The sequence below is a fragment of the Sciurus carolinensis genome, chromosome 7, assembly GCF_902686445.1.
Source record: "Sciurus carolinensis chromosome 7, mSciCar1.2, whole genome shotgun sequence".
In the NCBI taxonomy this organism is placed as follows: domain Eukaryota; kingdom Metazoa; phylum Chordata; class Mammalia; order Rodentia; family Sciuridae; genus Sciurus; species Sciurus carolinensis.
In genome coordinates this window covers 111484572-111504759 of record NC_062219.1, presented here as the reverse complement: position 1 = coordinate 111504759, position 20188 = coordinate 111484572, and the positions used below count along the sequence as shown (strand labels likewise).

General features: G+C 46.7%; 1 protein-coding gene across 5 annotated transcripts in view; it reads left to right on the top strand.

Moving 5' to 3' along the window:
* LOC124989035 (uncharacterized) overlaps positions 1-20188 on the top strand; it is a 56983-nt gene that overhangs the window by 22114 nt on the left and 14681 nt on the right. For 2 of the 5 annotated variants that reach the window (XM_047558944.1, XM_047558945.1), the window contains exons 2-3: positions 19412-19695; positions 19889-20104. The exons of 1 other annotated variant lie outside the window; for it this stretch is intronic. In XM_047558944.1, coding sequence (XP_047414900.1) covers positions 19528-19695; positions 19889-20104 — 384 coding nt within the window. In that variant the 5' untranslated portion in view covers positions 19412-19527. Of the gene's footprint in view, positions 1-19411; positions 20105-20188 lie in introns of all 5 variants that reach the window. 2 more of the 5 variants (XR_007109542.1, XR_007109540.1) reach the window with 2 other exon arrangements.

Genomic DNA, 20188 nt, shown 5'->3' with positions numbered 1-20188 from the left:
TAGCACAACGAGATGGGAGCAGGCTGGGCCCACAGTTGCTACCCCAGCTCAGATTGCTACTTCAGAGAGAAATGAATGCCACCCATGTTTAAGCTACTGTTGGGTGAGGTTTCCCTCAATCCTACCTGAGTCCATATCTAAAATGAAGGCCCATTCTCCCCTAAGGAGCATCCACTTACATTGGGAGCTGGTCTTCAAGTCCTCTGAGCAGTTGGAAATCAGATGAAGCTCATCTCCTTCCTGTTCTGTGGATCCTCCACCATCCAAGAAGCATGTACTTATTGTGACCCGTGTCAGAGCAGCAAGTCCTGAACCTGGTCATGCATCAACACACAGCAGCTTGGTCCCACCAAGTGCCTCCATCTGACAGAGTTAGATTTTTGGGGTCAGAAACCCAAAGTGCTGCTTTTAATTAGCTCCCCAGATGACATGGCTCCTGAAGTTTAGGGAACAGTTTGTTAAGTCCCTTTAGTCTTTAGGACCTCCTAGTCTGGCCATAAACAAACAAATATTTGTTTTATTAAAAAATCATGCTGCTGGAGATACAGGCAAAGTCCCTCTTTCATGGATCTCACTTCCTAATGGGGGAGACAGAGCAGCTGAACCCAGCAGGTGTGACAACAGGTGGGGTAGGTCTGTGAAACAAAGGGACGCAGGGCAGTGCAAGAGAGGGCGGGTACGCAGGGAGGGAAGGCTTCCTAAGCAAGTGACATCGGAGGCGAGCGAAGTCTGGATGATGCGAAGAGATGGGCCGTGTAGGCTGTGTGCGTTACAGACCTTCGAAATCACCAGGCTTAGAAAAGAAGATGCTTATTGATCTCTCATGTGATCCTTCGGGGTGGGCGTGCAGGCTGGCAAGATGGCTGTCTTCTGCACAGACATCCAGGGACCCAGCAGATAGCTGCTCCATCCTCTTCAAAAGTAACCACCAAGGTCATCTTGGCTGGAAGGGGAAGGAACTTGGAGAAGCTTTATGGGAGTTTGCTATGGGTTGGATATCACTTATGCACATGTTCCATTGCAGTGAATTTGGTCATATGTCATCCCACCAAAAGGGACCATGGGTAATGTAGTTCGGTCAAATGACCCAAATTTTAGTAGACATCTTGTGGTCTCTACCAGAAGTGGAGGTGAGTTGGGTATGCTTAGCAGCAGTGAGGAAGCCAGTGTGGCTGAAGTAGAGTGAGACTTGGGAGGAGGGGTAAAGATGGAGAGAGGCAAGGTCCACAACCCAAGGAGTTCTCCCCTCCACCCACCTTAGTAAAGATTTAGCAATTATGATCTTTTTGAGTAGAACAGTTCCCAATGTACACAAAAGTAAAGAGAATAGCATGATAAATTCCCAGGTACCCATCAGTTTATCATTGTTTCACCAAACCAATTATAATTTTAAAACAATGTGCAAATAAGTCAGGTGCCAAGAAGAGGGCTAAGTCTCTCACAGGCCCCCACTGACCTGGCACAGTCTCTCAGGAAAATTATGAAAGAGATTTGAAAACATTTTGGACTTTTAGAGAAAAAAATAGCATGACAAGCCTATGATTATTATTACCTTTATCAGAAATTCTAATATTATATCAAATGTAATCTTTTTAGAGATAAGGTTAGTTATTTAACTATGAAACAAATTATCCCAAAGCTAAGTGGCTTAAACTGACAATAGCATTTATTATTGCCTAGTCTTTGTGGTTCAGGAAAGTGAAGGCGGCTGAGCTAGGTGGTTCTGAACTTGGGGTCTTTCATGAAGATGTGGTTATAGTGTTGTTCAGAGCTATGATCATCTGAAGTCTCTGCTTCTAAGGTGGCTCACTCATGAGGTAACAATTGTGTCAGTCATAGGTGCGTGACCACGGTCCTTCCTTCATAGGAACCTTTCCTCGGAGCTGCATGAGCATCCTCACAACATGGCGACTGACTTTGCTTGGAGTGAGTAATCCAAGAGGCCAAGAAGGAAACCCCAGTACTTTTTATAACCTAGCTTCAGAAGCCACACACCATCATTTCTACAGTATTCTGTCGGCTACACACATGGGTCCTGATTCAGTGAGAGAGAGGACTATGTGAGGATGTGTATGTCACCGTGAAGACTGGCACCCACAGAATTCACTGCTAGGCTCGTTACAATGATCTATTTGAGGGCTGGGGAGGTAGCTCAGTGGTAGAGCACTTACCTTGCATGTATGAGGCCCTGTTCAATACCCAGTACCAAAAAAACAAAAACAATAATCTGTTTGAAGTGTAACCCACTCAGTGAGCTTTGGAAAGACTATTAGGTCTAGAAGGACTTTAGGAACTGGTGCCCAAACATGAATAAACAGAGATTTCTAATGACTGGATAATAGAATTGGGGGATTTTATAGTTATGAGGGAACATAGAAGTAATTTATTTTGACACTCCCATTTTATAGAGGAGAAAATTGCTCCCAGAGAGTCAAAGTGGCTTGTTTATAGCTGAATAAAGATTAAAGATCAAATCCTTTAACTCTTTGTTCTGTGGTGCAGAAAAGAGCCCAAGATTTGGGGTCTGGAGATCCAACCAGTGGTCTCTGAAGAGGTGACCCTTTCCCCGGAGCTTGATCATCTTCTGGAGAAAAGTTCATCCTTTTGGGATGATGTTAAATATTCTCCATAAAACTCAACATGTCTTTAAAACGTTCAGTTGATGATGGTACAGCCTTATTCATTGAATTCATTCATCTTCCCCAGCAAATAGGAGCGTGAGATGTGATTCTACTTAACTCAACTTCATGGAAGTCTCACATATGCTGTCCATGGAGTAGCAATCTGGGCACACTAGAATTTTCCTAATTAGTTAAGGTGTTTTGTTTATTTTGTTTTGGGTTGCTTGCCACAGAAACCTGTTGACTAGCTTAGGCAAAGTAAAAAGTAGTTTGAGGGTCCATAGGATACCTCATACGTCAAAAGAAAGCTTGAACCCAAGGTTCAGAGTCCCCATACCTCATCAGCAGGAGTCCCTGGCTTCTCTCCTCATTGGACTCCCCAAGAACAATCCAGTCCCAAAGATTTCCATCTCACAAGTGTCTCTATTGATGTCCAGTTCCCGGGAGGCAGAATGTGCCTGACCCACCTGAGGCCACGCATCCTCCAGTGATCAGTCAACTGTGGCCAGGGGTGACATCACGTAGCAAAGACATGAACTTTGGCCGACCTTGATATGTCTGGTTGTGTCCAGTGAGCTACCCAAGAGGTATCTATGGTACCCTTTGAGCTTCCACCACACCACCAGTCTTATCCTTGGAGAGTGCGCAAAGTCGTTCCTACTGCATTGCTATGCAGGAAATCAGCATCCTCAACCCCACTATGAACTCACTTGTTTTCATTTATCTTAAGCCCACACCTTTGGGATTCTGGCCAAGACACCTTCCTCTTTGGTTTTAACTTCCCATCTATATACAGAGAGGGTTAGTCCTGCTGATCTTTATGGTCCCTTCAAGTCAAAAGAGCCTACCAACTGTGGCAGCCCTCCCCTGGCTGGGTCTTGCCCTGTGCGTGTGAATACACACAAGTATGTGTGTATAAATATAGTCTCCGAGAGCACATCACACATGCTCGGGTTCTTGGGCACCTGTGAAACTGCAATGGTGGCACTCAACAAGGGCTGTTCTGGATGCCTGTCTCTGGACGGAACTGATCATGTGATGAGTAGGAATCATCTGAATGGATCGTTAAATATTTCAAACAGAAAATCCAATGACTAGTGCGTCTGTCTTCATACTGTGCAATTGTTGGTATAATTTAGGCTAGAACTGGAATCAGGTCCTTCCAGGGTTTGACTGACAGGAACTATAGCAATAAATAGGGCATGGAATGGGGAAGGTGGGTGTGGGAGAATAACAATGAGACTTTGTCACACCTCACAGAGGTTCCTTCATGGTCAACAGGTCGATGGATTTTAGGTGAATAAAATCTGTGGGAATCTTGTAGGAACCCTCCAGTCTCTACAACTGGGAAAACTCAGATCTACCTCATGATTTAGCTAGGGTTATAGGGTAAGGAATGTGTCAATGGAAAGCCATGTCACCAGACTCCTAAACGTGGTCCCAATTTAGTCCATTCACAATGTGAAGCCCACCTTAGAGATGGGTCCTGAACCATTCCAACCTCTTCTAATGATCCCACATGATCAGACCAGTCCTCAGAAATAACACAGTTTTGTCCCGACACTGCCTTCCCTAGGCAGAAGTTACATCATGTCTTTGGTAGGTGTACTCAGGCAGGTGGCTTTCCTCGTTGTGGTTACTGGTTTTGCCCCTCGTTGGCTGCCATAGAGGCAAAGCGTCTCACTCTCATCACATCTATCCAGGACCCATCACTTTTTATCATGGAAGAGAATCTTTCCCAGAAACCCGGGACAGACCTCTCCTTTGGTCTTACTAGTGGGACGTGTTGGGTCAAACACCACCTCCAAACTAACCACCATCAAAGAGCACTGGTGGTCACACCCTGCTTAGGTTAATCTTGCTTCCATCCCTGGGAGAGTGACCAGACCCCCCATCCATAACTTCTAGGATGCCCACCAGGGGGGTATACAGCAGGGTGGCAGCTGTATGTGTGCAAGATGGAGAGTGGAGAGGGTCACTGGTTGACAGTGACATTGATTGTGTCCCCTCTTGGCCATCTTGTCCATCCATTAGAGCCCATGGCTGCCAATAAGCAAGTCCTATAGAGTTTTTATTATTGTTATTATTATTTATTTTTACAGACTGCATTTTGACTCATTGTACACAAATGGGGTACATCTATTCATTTCTATGGTTGTGCATGATGTAGATTCACACCATTTGTGTAATCATACAAGTACACAGGGTAACGATGTCTGTCTCATTCCACCATTTTTCATATCCCCGCCCCCTCCTCCCTCTCATTTCCCTCTATATAATCTAAAGTTTCCTATAGAGTGTTTAAGCATGTTAGCTAGTGTGCATATATGTGTGTGTGTGTGCGTGCGCACATGTGCATGCACATGCACACTCGTGTGACAGGCACAGAAAGAGTTATGACCCAAGGCCTTAAATGTTCTTTCCTTAATGAGACTTGCGGAAATGCAGTATTTTTGCTTTAAAAGAATCATAATGAAGATGGATTATAGTTTGGGGTCTGATTGGAAAGAGCCAGGAACTAAGATTAATTAGCAGCCGCATGTGGTTTATTTTCAAGGTCGTTTTTACTCAGCTTCCAGAAATCCTGGCACAGTATCTTCAAACTCTCTCTGAACTTTTCATAGGAAACGGGGTAGAGGATTTTGCGTCCTGGTCTGATGGGGAGAGGCATTCGCCTTCCTGTAGCAAGCTCTGGGCTTGTCACTTGCCAAGCTTGGGAAGGCCGTGCATGGTCACCCCAAGCTAAACAAGCCCCACCGAGTTCCTACGGGTATGGCTTCAATAGGGATCCAGCTGACATTTATCAGGAGGCGTGTGGGCATTGGATTTGAGGGTGGTTTTAATCCTGCGAGCCGTTTAAAATCTCCTAAAATTCCTCGGCATCCTTTCTTATTATTAAAGCTTAAACTTTCCAAGGATTTTCCGGAAAAGAGGGAGAGCTTTGATATAGCCCGCTCACTGCAGTTCCCAAGCTCCGGGAGGGTCTTAGCGACTTTGTGGATAATTCCCCTTGATCAGCACTCAAGAGACAGCCCACTTGGTTTTTCAGCCTTTTCTTTTCTTCGGTGACACTCTTGCCTCCTTTCTACCCAAGGACTAGCTCTCACCTCCCTGGCAAATCCATCAGGAGATTCCCACGGCCCTCGCCCTCGGGCTAGAAGATAGACCCCCCACCCAGTCACCCAGCTCTGCCTGCGGGGTCCTAGCTCTCACCCTTTCTCCCTGGGCTCCAAGCATACTGGCTTTCTGTGGGTTCCTTGAGTAAGTGGCTCCTTTTCCTGCTTCAAAGTCCTTACATTGTTCCCTTTGCTTGGAACATGCTGTCCACTCAGTCATTGTCTGAGTGCTCATTTTCCAGGCCTCTGTTTAAATGTGACCTCCATGACTTTTTCAACTATCTTCTTTAAGTATCCACCACGGCATTCTGTTTGGGTCCTCCTGAACAATAAACAATCTGTGTTGTTTATATACAAGTATAGACTTGTTTAGCCTGTTTCCCCTACGAGGTGGAGGGCAGCGTCTTGCCAGTGTACCCACCATTGCATGCCAGAGCAGAGCTCCATGGGCTCTGGGTCAGAGCTGGCTGATCAGTGAGTCCTGCCTGCCTAGAGTAGCTTTCCTGGGGCCACCCATCTGGGGTCGCTCCTCTTGCGCGAATGGCTCCTTCCTTGACTGGTTTCTGAGGACCAGATTAGGCTCCTGACTCTGCAGACCCTTCAATAAATAGTCACTGATTGGTTAACTAAAATAACTCTATTTCCAAGGAAGAGTATTCTGTTTCAGCCCAACTGAACTCTATGAAATGGAGTGCAAGGTCAGAGTCATTAGGGACATGAATCAATTAGGTTGCATTACCTGTAAGAACAGAGGTCTTAATTGTTGCTGTTTTAAATAAAGATAGTTAATGATCTCATGTACTCTTTGACTCTTATATAGTTCCTACTATCTGCCCTCCTGTTTTACATTTCTATCTATCTGTCTTGTGTGTGTGTATATATATATATATATATATATTCTATATATTCATACACTTTATATATAGTCATATGCTTAGTCCTAACATCATCTGTATGATGGGGGTGCTGTTAAGGTCTTCATGCCTCAGGTGCAGAAACTGAGCCTCGGAAGTGAAGCACCTTGACCAAGTTCAAGCGGGTGGTAGAGCTAGCACCTTAGTTCCAGGCTGCTCTGGCCCAGGTCTACATCCTGCTGCTGCATTGTGAGGGCAGGTCTTGAGGTAAGCATGCTGGGTTTGACAGGCACTCAGTGACACCAGGGTGCACAGTCGTGTGTCTGTGATTCCCTGGGCCTTCCCCTCAGGGCTCCGCGTGGCTATCTATGGCACTGGAGTGGGAAACCGGGGAGGGGAGGGGCGGGGACTCTTCTCATGCTACCCTCACCTTTTATTGGGGAGGAGAAATTTTTTCCAGGAACATTCTGAGAGTTCCCTTCACATGTTATGGACCAGACCAGGGTCAGGTGGCATGCCCATAGCAACCCGACAAAGGAAAGTGGGGTGGCCATGAACAAATGATGTCCTGCCCACGGGGTACCCGGAGGACTCAAGAGCAGGACCCATACTGCAGGAGTAGAGCCCGATACTTGGGTGGCATACATGGATCCCAGTTTCCTTTGACTCTTTGTCCTCAAGCAAGTCCTGTGTGGCTGCAGACAGGAATTTATGGGTTTGTGAGTGTGTGGATATGTAGGTAAGGACCATGGTTGGAGGTGGGGAAAGGGCCCAGCATGTTCTTCCTCCCTCCAATCCCTGCTGGATGCCCAGTTTGCCCTGGGATTTTCGGCTGCACTGACAGGTAAGGTGCACCTGTGGGGCGGGGAGCATGTGGGAGGGGCCCGTAAGTCCCTCCCAGTGTGGACCTTTAAGCTCTGGCTTGGGAGCCCTTAGAACTCGTATTGCTGTGTGCTATGCTTGGTAGTAGGTTCTTAAAACTCTGTCTCAGTTTATCTTCACAAGTGCCCTGTGAGGTATATGGTTATCTGCCTTCTCCTTTTTATCAATTTCTGGCCAAGTGACTTGGGGCAAGTTACTTAATCTTTCTTGCTTCGTTTTCCTTCTCTGTAAAATAGGGGTAGTAATAACTTACTTTCCTCATATAAAGAACTTAGAATGATGCCTGGAACATAATGATCAGTGAATAAAGGAACTTGCGATCCTCCTGCCTCCGCCTACAAGACGCTGGGTGTGTGCCAACTGCACCTGGCTATTTAGCTGTTCTTTTTCAGATGAGGAAACTGAGACTTGGTTAGCAAGGAACGGGTGCTCGATCACACCCTAAGATGGGCTGAGTCAGGCTCACCTGCTTTTGATGACAATGATGCTGGCGGGGCAGGAGGAGGAGGAGGAGGAGGAAAAGAGAGGAGGAGGAGGAGGAGGAGACAAGGGAGATGATGTCAGTGATGACGATGAGGTTGGTGATGAATGATGGTCATGGTGATGTTCGTGATGAAAAGAAAGGAGGAGGAGGAGGAGAAGGTGGAGCAGGAGAGAAAGGAGGAGATGATGTCAGAGACACCGACGCCTGGAAAGAGGAAGACGTGGTGAGAGCAGCAGCTCTTGAGCACGCGCCATGTTCCAGCCAGCATGCCGAGCATCCACCCCTGGTGACGCAGAGAGGCGGGCACAGCCAGCAGCACTCAGGGGTGAGTGTGGAGCAGGACTCACAGCTGGCCCCGCTCCACAGCCCGGCTCCAAACTCCATGTGGCTCCATCTTGGGGAAAGTCTGCTGGGAGGCTCAAGAGAGTTGCAGACCCCCCACCATGAATCAGAATCACCTCCAGAGCTTTTCAAAGATACCTACCTGAGCCCCAGCCTGAGAGAGTCAGAAGCCATCGGTCTCGGGTGGAGTTCAGGTATCAGGATGTTTTTAATCCAGGTGATTTTTGAAAACCCCCCTGTTCAGATGTCACTAAGGGTTACCCAGAGCTGATATTTCAGGTTATCTCTGATCTGGCTGCCACGGAGGCTGCCGGGAGGGTGGGAGTGGAGCCAGAAGGTTCCATTGATCTGAGCTCCAGGGAAGCCCAGCTAGGGACCAATGTGAATTGTCCTGGGAACTGTCACCATTTTCTCAACTTTCTGGCCATCTCTGCTGATTCTGGGGTGTCTTAGAGATTAAAACAAAATTCTTGTTGCCCCTCTCTTTATAGCAAAAGCACATGTGATCCTGGGAGTGAATTAAAAAAAAAAAGAGCCTTATTCTATTCTGAAACAGACATAACCCCAGAGCTCATTTCAGCCAAGCTTCTTATTATAAACTGAGACCCAGAGAGGGACAGTGGCGTGCCCAAGGCCCTGAGACCAACTCACTCATTCCTCCCCCATGGAGGGCCAGCCTGCAGCTGCTGTGAATGAGAGCACCCACTCTGTACTTCTTGCTATGAAGACTTTATAAAATAATCAAATCAATATACTTAATATAATTTTTGTTCATTTCTTTGAAAGATGGGATGTGGCAGCTGAGTCCACTGTCAATATTTTTATGAACTCTGTGGAAAATATGATGTTAAAGGCTTTTGGTAACCACTTCATTAAGTTTGGTTTCTTCTAGGCCACCACAAAAGGTAAATAAACCCTAATGAGTAATATGTCCAGACTGAGATCCTGTAAGCTATCCAAAGAGTCAGGGCCTCAAACACACTCATCCCCCACCCCAGCCCGGGGGGAGTCTGAGAAAGGTGATCCCAGCTAGCACCAAAACTTCAGACAAAGACTTATTAACCCGCAAATTAGATACTAACTAAATAAAGCCAGAATTTCCATAGACTGAACAGACTTGCACAGCATCAGTAATACTGTGCAGTTAGCACATGGCCAGTTGGCCTCCCATCAAAGCAGACAGCTCCCTGGTAACCAGTACACGGAGATTAATGGAACTGCTGGGCCTAACAATGACCCCAGGTCTTATTCTTTCATTCATTCCACAGATTTTATGCTAGGTGTTGGGGATTCAGGAGTGATTAAGACAAAGTTCCAGCCCTCAAGGAGTTCATTGTCTTTGGGGGAGGAATACAGTACAAGAGAGCAGACCTATAATCTGGGGGTGCAATGGGGACTGGGAAGAGTGACTGTACCATCCTGGGGGAGATGGATCAGGAATACTGCCTTGGAAGGTCTTGCACCATTGAAAGAAAGAGGTCATTTTTAAAATAGGAGGACTTGAGTGTGTTTACAGATGATGGGAAAAACTACCAGAATGAGGAAGGATCGAGGTCAACGCCTGGCGTGAGGGTCCTACAAAGGAGGAGGAGGATGGAGTCAGGTGGAGGCATGAGCCTTAGAAGGAAGGAGAACTTGCCTGTGCAGCAGGTGAGAAAGAGACAAGGGTGAACGTGGATGTGACTGCACCGGAGGATGAGGAACCAGAGTGGGGAGATGGGAAGACATGGCTGCTTTGGGCGAAGTGGGAGGAGCGGGCATGATCTGGAGTGTGGGGCTGGTGCAGTAGCAAAGGGATTCACAAGAGGGAAGGAAGGAAAGTCCTGAGAGGAACTGGCATGGACTGAGTGGGTCATTGAGGTGTCTGCTGGGTAGTGATGGGTGCTCAGTGGTCATCCGGGACTAAGAAAGAAGAGTAGCACCAAAATGAGTGGGTGAGTGGGTTTTTTCATAAGCACTAAGTAGTATGAACACAGGGGCCAAGAAGACTGGCTCATGGAGGATTCATTTTTTCAGATAGATATAAGGGAAAGAAAATGGCACACACGAGTTAAGGGTTTTGGCAAAGCAAGGCTGAAGTGGCCGGGTATAAAGAAGGGAGTGGAGACAGAGGAACATGAAGTAGCCCTGGGTCTGGAGGTCTTGGTAAGGTTAAACACAGATGCTCTAAGATTAATGGGGGAAGAGAGTAGAAGGACAGGTGATCTGTGATAGAGAATGGGATATTAGAGCTTTCGTTCCTGGTCAAGTGAACTAGGTTGCTTGGACTAACCTGCCCACTAAACACAACCAAGAATGCTGCATAGAATATAGAAATATCTTCTCAACAGTAACCAGAGCTGAGAAAACTGCAAGGAATTACTAGGCCAATATTAAGGGAAAAGAAGAATATGGGCAGGCAAGTGAGCATAAAGTCTGCTTTTACCCTGAGGGAGTCTGGTATCCTAGCAAATCTGAACTTTTGTTTTGCCTACCAAAATCAAAGTCAAAGACCAGCTCAAACCATAGAGTCTAGCAAAAGGCTGTCACCACCATAAACTGGGCTTCCTAAGACTGTTTCCTTAAAGCCAGGGGTGAACTGAATTAAAGCAATTCTTACATGGTTTTGAAGTTCAGATTTGTACTATCTGGGTGGTCCACAGAAACTCCGACCTTGATTTTGGATTGAGGTGGGTTCTAAACTTCCAGACACATACCCTCTATAATGATTTTCCAAGTATAATATCCAGCACACAGTCAAAGATAACTAAATACACATGGAAATAAGATACTGTTAGGGACTCACAGATGTAACAGACTCCTTGATTTCAGATACTGTATTATGAAACACAGACTATGAAAAAACTGCTTTTTATGTTTCAAGAAATAAAGATCAACTTAGAAATATCTGCAGGGAACAGGAAACTTAAAAGATGACACAAAAGATTTGAAAATCAACTAGAATTCTTAGAATTGAAAAATAGAATATCAAAGTAGAGAATGATGTTTGTTTTTTGAGGTTTCTAAGATAGAGTAGTTACTGGTGCTGATACTGTCTGGAGTGTGGCAATGGGGAGTATTTAGTCAGCTTTTCACTGCTGTGACTAAAAGCCCCACCAGAATGACTGTAGGGAAGGAAAAGTTTATTTGAGGGGCTCACGGTTTCAGAGGTCTCAGTCCACAGAAGGCCAGCTCCATTCCTCAGGTCTCAAGGTGAGGCTGAACATCATGGCAGAAGAGGGTGGTGGAGGGAAGCAGCTCACATGATGATCAGAAAGTAAAGAGACTCCACTTGCCAGATACAAAATATATACCCTAAAGGCACAACTCCTCCAGCTACACCCAACCTGCTTCCAGTTACCACTCAGCTAATTCCACCAGGGGATTAATTCAGTGATTGGGTTAGGGCTCTCATAACCCAATCATTCTCCTCTGAACCTGTTTGCATTGTCTCACACATGAGCTTTTGGGAACACCTCATATCCAAACCACGACAGGGAGTTTGTGGCTAAGCGGCAGTGGAGGAGTCAACCAGAGGAGTTGAAATGATGAAGGAACACAGAGGCCAAGGGGTTGTGGAGTTGACCTGGGGAGTTGTTCAAAATTGCAGCAGTTCTTGGGGTGGGGACTCGGGGGCCTAAGGTATCACTAGAAGAGAGGAAGGTTAGCAGATGACCAAGATAAAGAGAGCTGAAGATTGATTTTGCCATGTGAGATCAAAATGTAGTGAGAATCCAAGAAGTGATCTGGAAATGGCATTGGGGATTCAGAAGGATGGATGGCGTCTGTCTGTCAAGAACTGTGAAGAGTCTGGGATTTGACCTCACTTACAGTGATCAACAGTGCCTTCTACAGCTCCATAAATGTTGGCAGAAGACTGGAGACTCTTAGGCCAGAGTCAAAGGACAATCTTACTCGCAGCAAGAGCAGGAACCAGAGTATTTGCATTTGTATTGATTTTTTTATTTTTTTATTTTTTGGTACAGGGATTGGACCCAGGGACTTTTAAGCACTAAGTCACATCCCCAGCCCTTTTATATTTTTTATTTCGAGATAGGGTCTCGCTAAGTTGCTTAGGTCCTCACTAAGTTGCTGAGGCAGACTTTGACCTTGTGATCCTTCTGTTTCAACTGCCTGAGTTACTGGGATTACAGGTGTGACCACTGCACCCAGCTGTATTGATTTTTTTGAGCCCCAGTTCCAATAATGAAGTACAACCAAGTTGAAATGATGGCTGCTTGTGAAGTAGGTTATGTTTCAGGAGAGGAGTCCTGAGACATGGGTCTCTGCATCTTTTATAATGGGAGGTAAACTAGTCTTTCCTTTGCTCTAGAGGGAGACATTATCTTTTTTACCCTGGTCAGTAGACTCATCTTTCCTTTACTCCTTGAGGAGGAGCTTGATCACTCTACAGACATCTTGACAGGAAAGTGCAGAATGAAGGTAGTCAGCACCTCTGCAGGCAAGATGTGCTGAAATGAAGGATCCATGCAGAATTGTCAGCACTTTCAAGCCCAAGTCCCCTGGACGTGAGGCTGAGTGGCTCTTACTTGTCAGAGGTCAAAGGAAGTGATGTCCTCTGAGGCCAGCAGGATTTTAGACAGAGTGAGGAGGTAAAGGATTTATTCTGCGAGGAAGGTAAGAATAGAGGGAATTTATTCCTACCTACTAAAACCAGAAATGCTGATTGGATCATTGAAAATAAGATTCTGTACCCAAATTATGTTTGGTATGACATAATACAATTCTGCATTGTACTGTGCATTCCTGCAAAGGCAGAGTGGAGAAGGTGCTGGACACGGGCCAGGAATGAGGGGACCTGGGAGGGAGTCCAGTGTCCAACAATGACACTCTCTTCCTGGTCATCGTTTCCTCACCTGTAAAATGAAAAGGATGGTGACTTTTATTAATTTTGAGATTTTTTTCACTGCAACAATCTATGATTTCCATGTTTAAAAAAATGATTGTCTAAATCTAATACCCCTAGAAAGTCTCTAGTAGTCAGAAAACCCTACTTTCAAGGACAGGTTATATTAAAATAGATGATGAAGAAGGTGATGATGGAGGTGGTGATAACAATGACTAGGAAACAGAAGAAGGGGAACATGGCTCCTGGCTTAGAGCTGCCTTTCATCTGCTTGGATGCCAGAAATACTGTATTCATGGGTATTATTACCTAGGCAGGAAATTTGTTCTAACTTTCTGAAGAGACCTGATTTCCAACAGCAAAAGTAGACACCCAAGTCTCAGACAGGCAGCATGTGGTTGAGAGTACATGTGGGCTTTGGAGCACCACAGACCTAGGTATAAATCCAGAGTCTTCTATTTCCTGGTGATGAAACTGGAGTGTGTTGCTATTTTGTGGCCAGCCCCATACCCCTATCTTTTTGGAGCCGCACACCCCTTTTCTGCAGATTGCTCGTGCCCCTCCTCTGTGGTTCCTGTGGGAAGTTACATACTCTCACATGACCACATCCCACAGGTCTCTGGCTGCAGTTGATTGGTTAATGGGTGGTTAGTTGAACCAAGCTGAGCCAATCAGAGCCTTTTCCTGGGAATTTTGAAAGTGAAACTGAGGGATGCAGTCTGTGTGGAACAGACGCCTGCAGGAAGTGAGAGCAAGGACCAGAGGTGCAGACAGAGGCCTGGTGGCGTCTGAGTCCCTGCTTCTGGTGGCTCTGAGGCTTGGCTGCTCCTTGCTTTACCCACATGTGGTTTGGTTCTTAAACACTGTTGTATTTTCTGAACCATCCAGGGTCAGAAAATTATTTGACTCTTTTAGAAATCCTGGGCAGGTTGTCCTCACAGTTCCTCAGTTTCTGAAATTATAAAATGGTAAAAATTGGGATAAAACTATAGAATATAGTTCTAGGTACTGTTGAACAGATGGAGTGACATAGCACATGTGGAATCTGGCGTGATGCCTTGCCAGGATAGGAGCTCAAGAAACGTTTTCTTTCCTTCTTGTCTTCAGGGCATCCATCCAGGGTGCTATTTTCTCAAAAATATTTTTTTTAACTTATTTGGAACCAGGCATAGTGCTTGGTGCTTGGAATGCACAATCTCATTTAGCCCTGCAATAATCTGAAGAGGCAGCGACCTGGTCTCCATTTGACAGACACAGAAGCATTCATGAAGACAATGGCCAGGAGAATGGTGAACTTGTTCACTGGAGTAAGGGTCTCAGAGTCCTCTCCAAACCCTGCGTTGCTTGAGCAGCAGGAAGTTTTGGACAATTAAAACCCAGATGTGAGAGGAGATGTCGAGAACCTACCGCCTTGACAAGAGGCTTAAGCTGAAAACAGAAATACAGTTGGCCCTCTGGACCTGTGGGTTCATCCATGGAGTCAACCAACTATGGATAGAAAATATTCAGGAAAAAAAAATGAACATGTGTAAGCTTTTTCCTTGTCTTTTCTGTGAACAACATAACTATTCAGATAGCATTTACTTTATATTAGGGGTTATAAATAATCTAGAAATGATTTAAAGTATACAGGAAGATGTGCCTAGGTTATGTGAAATATTATACCACTTACATAAGAGACTTGAGCATCCTCCAGATTTTGGTATTCATTGGAGTCCTGGAACAAACCCTGCATGGATACATAGGGATGACCATAGTTCCAAGATGGGTTGAGTGAGATGGCTATCAATGGCTATAAGGGGTTCTTAGGACCCATGCCTTTTGAACTTGCCCTCACCTAATGGAATTCTTCAGGTCCCTCTTCAGGATGGGGTCCTGTCCTAGGAGGGCTGAGTGCAGCCCAGAGTGGGAAGGAGGAGGTGCTGTGGTTTGAATGTTTGAGTCCCTCTGACATTCATGTGTCGGCACTAGTAACCAATGTGGGAGTATTAAGAGGTGTACCCTGGGGCAGAGATGAAGACACGGGCTCTCCACCCTCACATGTGGAAGTAGTGCCTTCATGGAAGAGGTTGAAGGAACACCCTGGTTCCTTCTGCCCTTTCACTTCTGTCCTGTGAGCACACCGCATTTGCCCTTCCTCCATGTCGGGATGCAGCGAGAGGCCCCATCTTGGAAGCAGAGATGAGCCTTTTACCAAGTCACTGGTGGCTGGATTTTGGATTTCCCAGCCTTCCAGAACCGGAAGTAATATTATTTATTACTACCCAGTCTAAGGTACCTTGTTAGAGCAACCCAAATAGACCAAGACAGGAAGGAAGTGCATTGAGTTACCATTGGTGCTTAAAAGACACTGCGTGCCTCCGGGACTACCACCCAGCTTGGGTGTGGTTCAGGAGGTGGTGGTGGGGAGCCAGGAAGGTGAGGGGCAAATTGGGGAGGCAGCCAGGGGGTGAGGATGGACAGGATGAGAGCCATTTCTAAAGATTTGTCTGGATTAGGCAAAAAACTGGACATGGGGGTTGAGAAAGTGGGACTCACTGAATTTACATCAGCTTTGAGATGAGGCGTTTCTTGGACAGACGGGTGGGTGAGTGAATTTTGCTATTGAAAGAAAGAAAGAAGGAAAGAAAGAAAGAAAGAAAGAAAGAAAGAGAAAAGAAAATCTTTAAAAACTCAAACATCACATTGCAGTGATTTATCTGTCATTGTCCCATCATTTCTTAACTCACTTTTTTTCTTTCTGTGCTGCGATGGAGGCCCTCACACTTGTGAGGCGAGTGCTCTACCAAAGAGCTAAACCCAGACCCCTCATTTGCATTCACAGCTGCTCTGTATTCCCCACACAGCCCAGAAGCAAAGCGTCATGACTGACTTTTGGTGGCGGGGTTTGGAGGTTGGTGGAAACAGGAATGGCAGGTGCTGGGAGCCGCCAGCCCTGGGCTTGTATTCTGCTGCCTCTGCTCAAGGCCTGTGGGATCAACCTGGTGCTTCTCTCTGAGCTGTGCCGCCGAAGGTTTCAGACAATTCTGCTGCTCTGGGCCTGCTCAGTGGGTGAGGAGCCCCACCTTCTCCCCTCTGCAAGTGGGTCTCCCCTTCTCTGTTTTATACGCTGGGGTCTGGAAATACCATTTCCATTTTTTAAAGCAAGACCTTTTCTTTAATTATTTAAAAATCAGTTCTATTGTGTACAGTCAAGGTATATAACCCGATGTTATGGGATCCATGCAGACGGTTTGTTAGTCAGCTTTCATCACTGTGACCGAAACACCTGAGAAGAACTACTTAGAGGAGGAAAAGTTTCTTTTGGCTTATGGCTTCAGAGGTTCTGTTCCTTGTCAACTGAGTCCATTGCTCTGGGCCCAAGGTGACCAGACCATCATGACAGAAGGGTGTGGCCGAGGAAGCTACTCCCCTCTCAGCAGCCAGGAAGCGGGACGGAGCCAGAGAGGGTCACAGGGAAGATGAACCTTTCCAGGGTACACAGGCAGGGGCCCACCCAGTCAGCCATTTCAGACTAGGGGTCGCAGCTCTCACAATCCAATCGTTTCACCTCTGAATATTCCTGTATTAACACAGGAACTTTTGGGGGACACCTTATATCCAAACCATAATAGATGGTGAAGCAAATCAGCATATCCATTCGTCACCTCGCATAGTCCTCCCCTTTTCCTGCTGGCAGACACACCCAGAGGTGAACTTTGTGGTCTTGTTTTTGTGGCGCTGGGGTGAACCCAGGCAAGCGCTGTGCCTCTGAGCTACATTCCTGATCTACCCAAAGCTTCTCTCAGTGCTCTCGTTAGCAGACTCAGACCACATTGGGGCCTTCAGGACGATGGCAAGAGCGAGACATGGCTTAACTGTGCCAAACCCAGGTGCTCCTCGCACCCCAACATTTCCATTGTGAATTAGGAGCCCCTGTGTCAGGCAGGGGTGGGTAGTGCAGATGGCCTGGGGTGCCACTGACAGGCAGGAGAGGACAGTAATCCTGACCTCGAGGGCTCCGGGCTCACTGGCTCCCACGGTCCCAGGCTTCCCTGGCACCCAATAGGCCATCTTCCTCCTTTGTGAGAGCTGCTGTCTTCCCAGGATGGCTTCTTCTCTTCCTCCAATGGGCTCCAATGCACCCAGCATGGTCAGCAGCTCTCCCAGGAAGCCAGGGGTATCTGCTCCCATCAGAGTTGGAGGTGACCCCTTGTTCCTTACAAATGCACTGCACTGGCTCCGTTAGAGCCCTCTGCCATGTTGCTGGCTATGGGGAATATTCATCCTCTGCACCTGATACATAAATGCAAATAATAGGGTCTGGGGTTGTGGCTCAGTGGTGGAGAGCTTACCTGGCATGTGTGAGGCACTGGGTTTGATCCTCAGCACCATATTAAAAAAAAAAAAAAGAAAATAATATCTGTCTCGCCTTGATGGACAGCTTCCCAGGGACATTCCACATCCCGACTTCTTTGTGCTCCCTGAAGGTACCCGCTCATCCAGAGCAGATGGGGGCCCAGAAAGTTCCCCTTGACTTAGTATCCTTCTGACAAAGAGGAGTTGGGCCTGAGCAGGTTTTGAGGGGAGGTGGGTTCCAGAGAATGAGGACCAGAATGGAGGAGGAAGGTGGGGTTGGGGAAGAAGAAGTAGAAAAACGTGCAAGTCATAAAACAGCCCGGAGCCTGCAAGCCATTAGTTAATTAACCAAAGCGGAAAATCAGAAGGCCGGTTTGGGCTGCCATGACGGGCTCGCAGCTGCTTTTGGAGTTTGATTGAATAAAGTATTTTTATTAACTTCACATTTTACCTCTAATTTTCCCCCTCGTTCTTTCCTATTCTGGGGTCCTCATAGTCCTCGACTCCCAGACAACAGTGATAAGTAGTGGCAGGGGAGCTGTCCCCTCCCTGTTCCCTGACAGGCTCGTCTCAGCCCCTCTCTGCCCTGGCTAGGTTCACCTTTCTCTGTCTGAAAACCTGGGTCCACACCTCTTCCCGTATTTACGTCCTTCTGGTCCTGAGGCCAGGCCAGGAGGGCAACTCTTGGAGTGTGATTGTTCTCCCACCAAACTTTCTGGAGCCCTCCACGCTCTAACCTCTGTCCTAGGCAGAGGGACCAGGTGGAGTGTGATAGGCAGGTTTGGGCCAGGAGCCTGGTTACTCAGTCCAATTCATTTTTGCTTTACGGGGCTACCGTTTTCTTCATTGCCAGCCTGAGATGACAAAATCTCATTGTGTAAGAAATTACAAATGAGAGGTGTTAGCATCTCTTGAGTGACAGGCATTTTTGCACGTATTATTGAGTTTGTGCTGAGAGGTAGGTGTTTACTGAAGAGGGAAAGAATGTAGGATCAGAGCGCTTATAAATGTCGAAGTTTGCAGAACCCTTAAAAGGGATAAACCTGGGGCTCCCACCCGGGCTCCTGTTTCTCAGATCTGCCAATCAGTACTGCCAATCTGAAATATTGTAAAGCGGCTTCCTCCCTATTGCTGTTGTAGAGGAGAAAAATAATATCTTTTCTTCACTCATCATAAAGTTCCTGGCTGCACTCTCTGTAACAAAAGGCAGATTAACAAGAGAACCATGCAAGTTTATTTAATGTAAGCTTTACGGGGCACAGGGGCCTTCGGAAGTGAAGACCCAGAGACACAGGGAAATCTGTGTATTTTTATGGACGAAAGGGTCTGATCTAAGGGGAATACGGGGTTGGGGGGAGCTTGGCAAAGTCTGTCTTTCAGCCGCTTCTCTTTCTGTGTGTCTTTGTTCTTCCCCTCAGGTATAGGAAGGACCTTCTGGACGGAGGGTGTTATGAGCACCTTACAGCAAGGCAGGGAATTCTTTTATGACCTGCTCTGCAGGGGCGGGCTGGGGAGGGGGAGGTCAGAAGGCCTTCCTGCTGTTGTTCTCAAGTTCTTTCAGCTTAAAAGACTGAGTACGGATTGTCCCCCACTTACGATGGTTTGATTTATGATTTTAAACTTTAACAATGGTGTGAAAGCCATATGAATTCAGTAGAAACTGTAGTTCGTATTTGGAGTTTTGATTATTTTTTAAGCAAGAAAGATGCAATAACATACTGTCAGCGGCAGTGAGCCGAAGTTCCCAGTCAGCCTCGTGACCATGAGGGAAACAGGGAGCCCCCGTGGTGGCTCTGATATTCAGTAGGTCAGGTATATTAAATGTATTTTGCACTTACAATTTATTTTCTGATCCTAGGGATTGAACCCAGGGGCCCTTTACCACTGAGCTATTTATTTATTTATTTTTATTTTTTATTTTTAAACAGGGTCTCCCTAAGTTGCCCAGGCAGCTTTGAACTTGTGATCCTCCTGCCTCCATCTTCCGAGTTGCTGGGATTACAGACATTCGTCACCATACCTGGCCCACTTATATTTTTAATTTATGATGGGCTCCTGGGGACGTAACCCCATCGAGGTCGACAAGCACACGGGCACCAGGGAGCAGGTTCTGAGCGCCAGCACAGACTTAGCCCACCTTTGCCCTTCCACTGACCCCCGGAGTTCTCAGCTTTCGGTCTCTGCCACCCTATTTTCCCAGAAAACAAACCAGGTGATGATATTCCCTTGCTTAAAACCCCTCAAAGCCTTCCTTTTGTCCAAAACAAGTAAAAGCTTAAACAGATAAAAATCCAGACCCGGCCCTCGTGGTCTGGTCTCTGTCTGCCTTTATGGGAATGTCTCCCTGAACCAGTCTTTCCTGAACTAGTCTTTCCTGGTTCCTCTGTGACCTGGTAAATCCTCAGGGCTCTGCCCTACACCTCTCTCACCCCTGGACTCTTGGCGACCCTTCAAAGCCAACTTGGAACATCATGGAAGCCATCCCACACCCCCATGGGCAAGTTCATCTCTCGGAGCTCCCCAGAGGAGGCGCCTGCACACTGAGCGTCCCCTTGCCACCATTCTGTGACTGTGGGGACTGCCTCGCACTCAGCACAGGCACGCAGGTGCTTCTGGAGCAGGTGCGACTTTGCCTTCTGTTTTGTGCTGTGCCTCTTAAGGTTGGGTTCCCTGAGAAGCAGACTCTGAGGTGGAGTTTGTGTTCA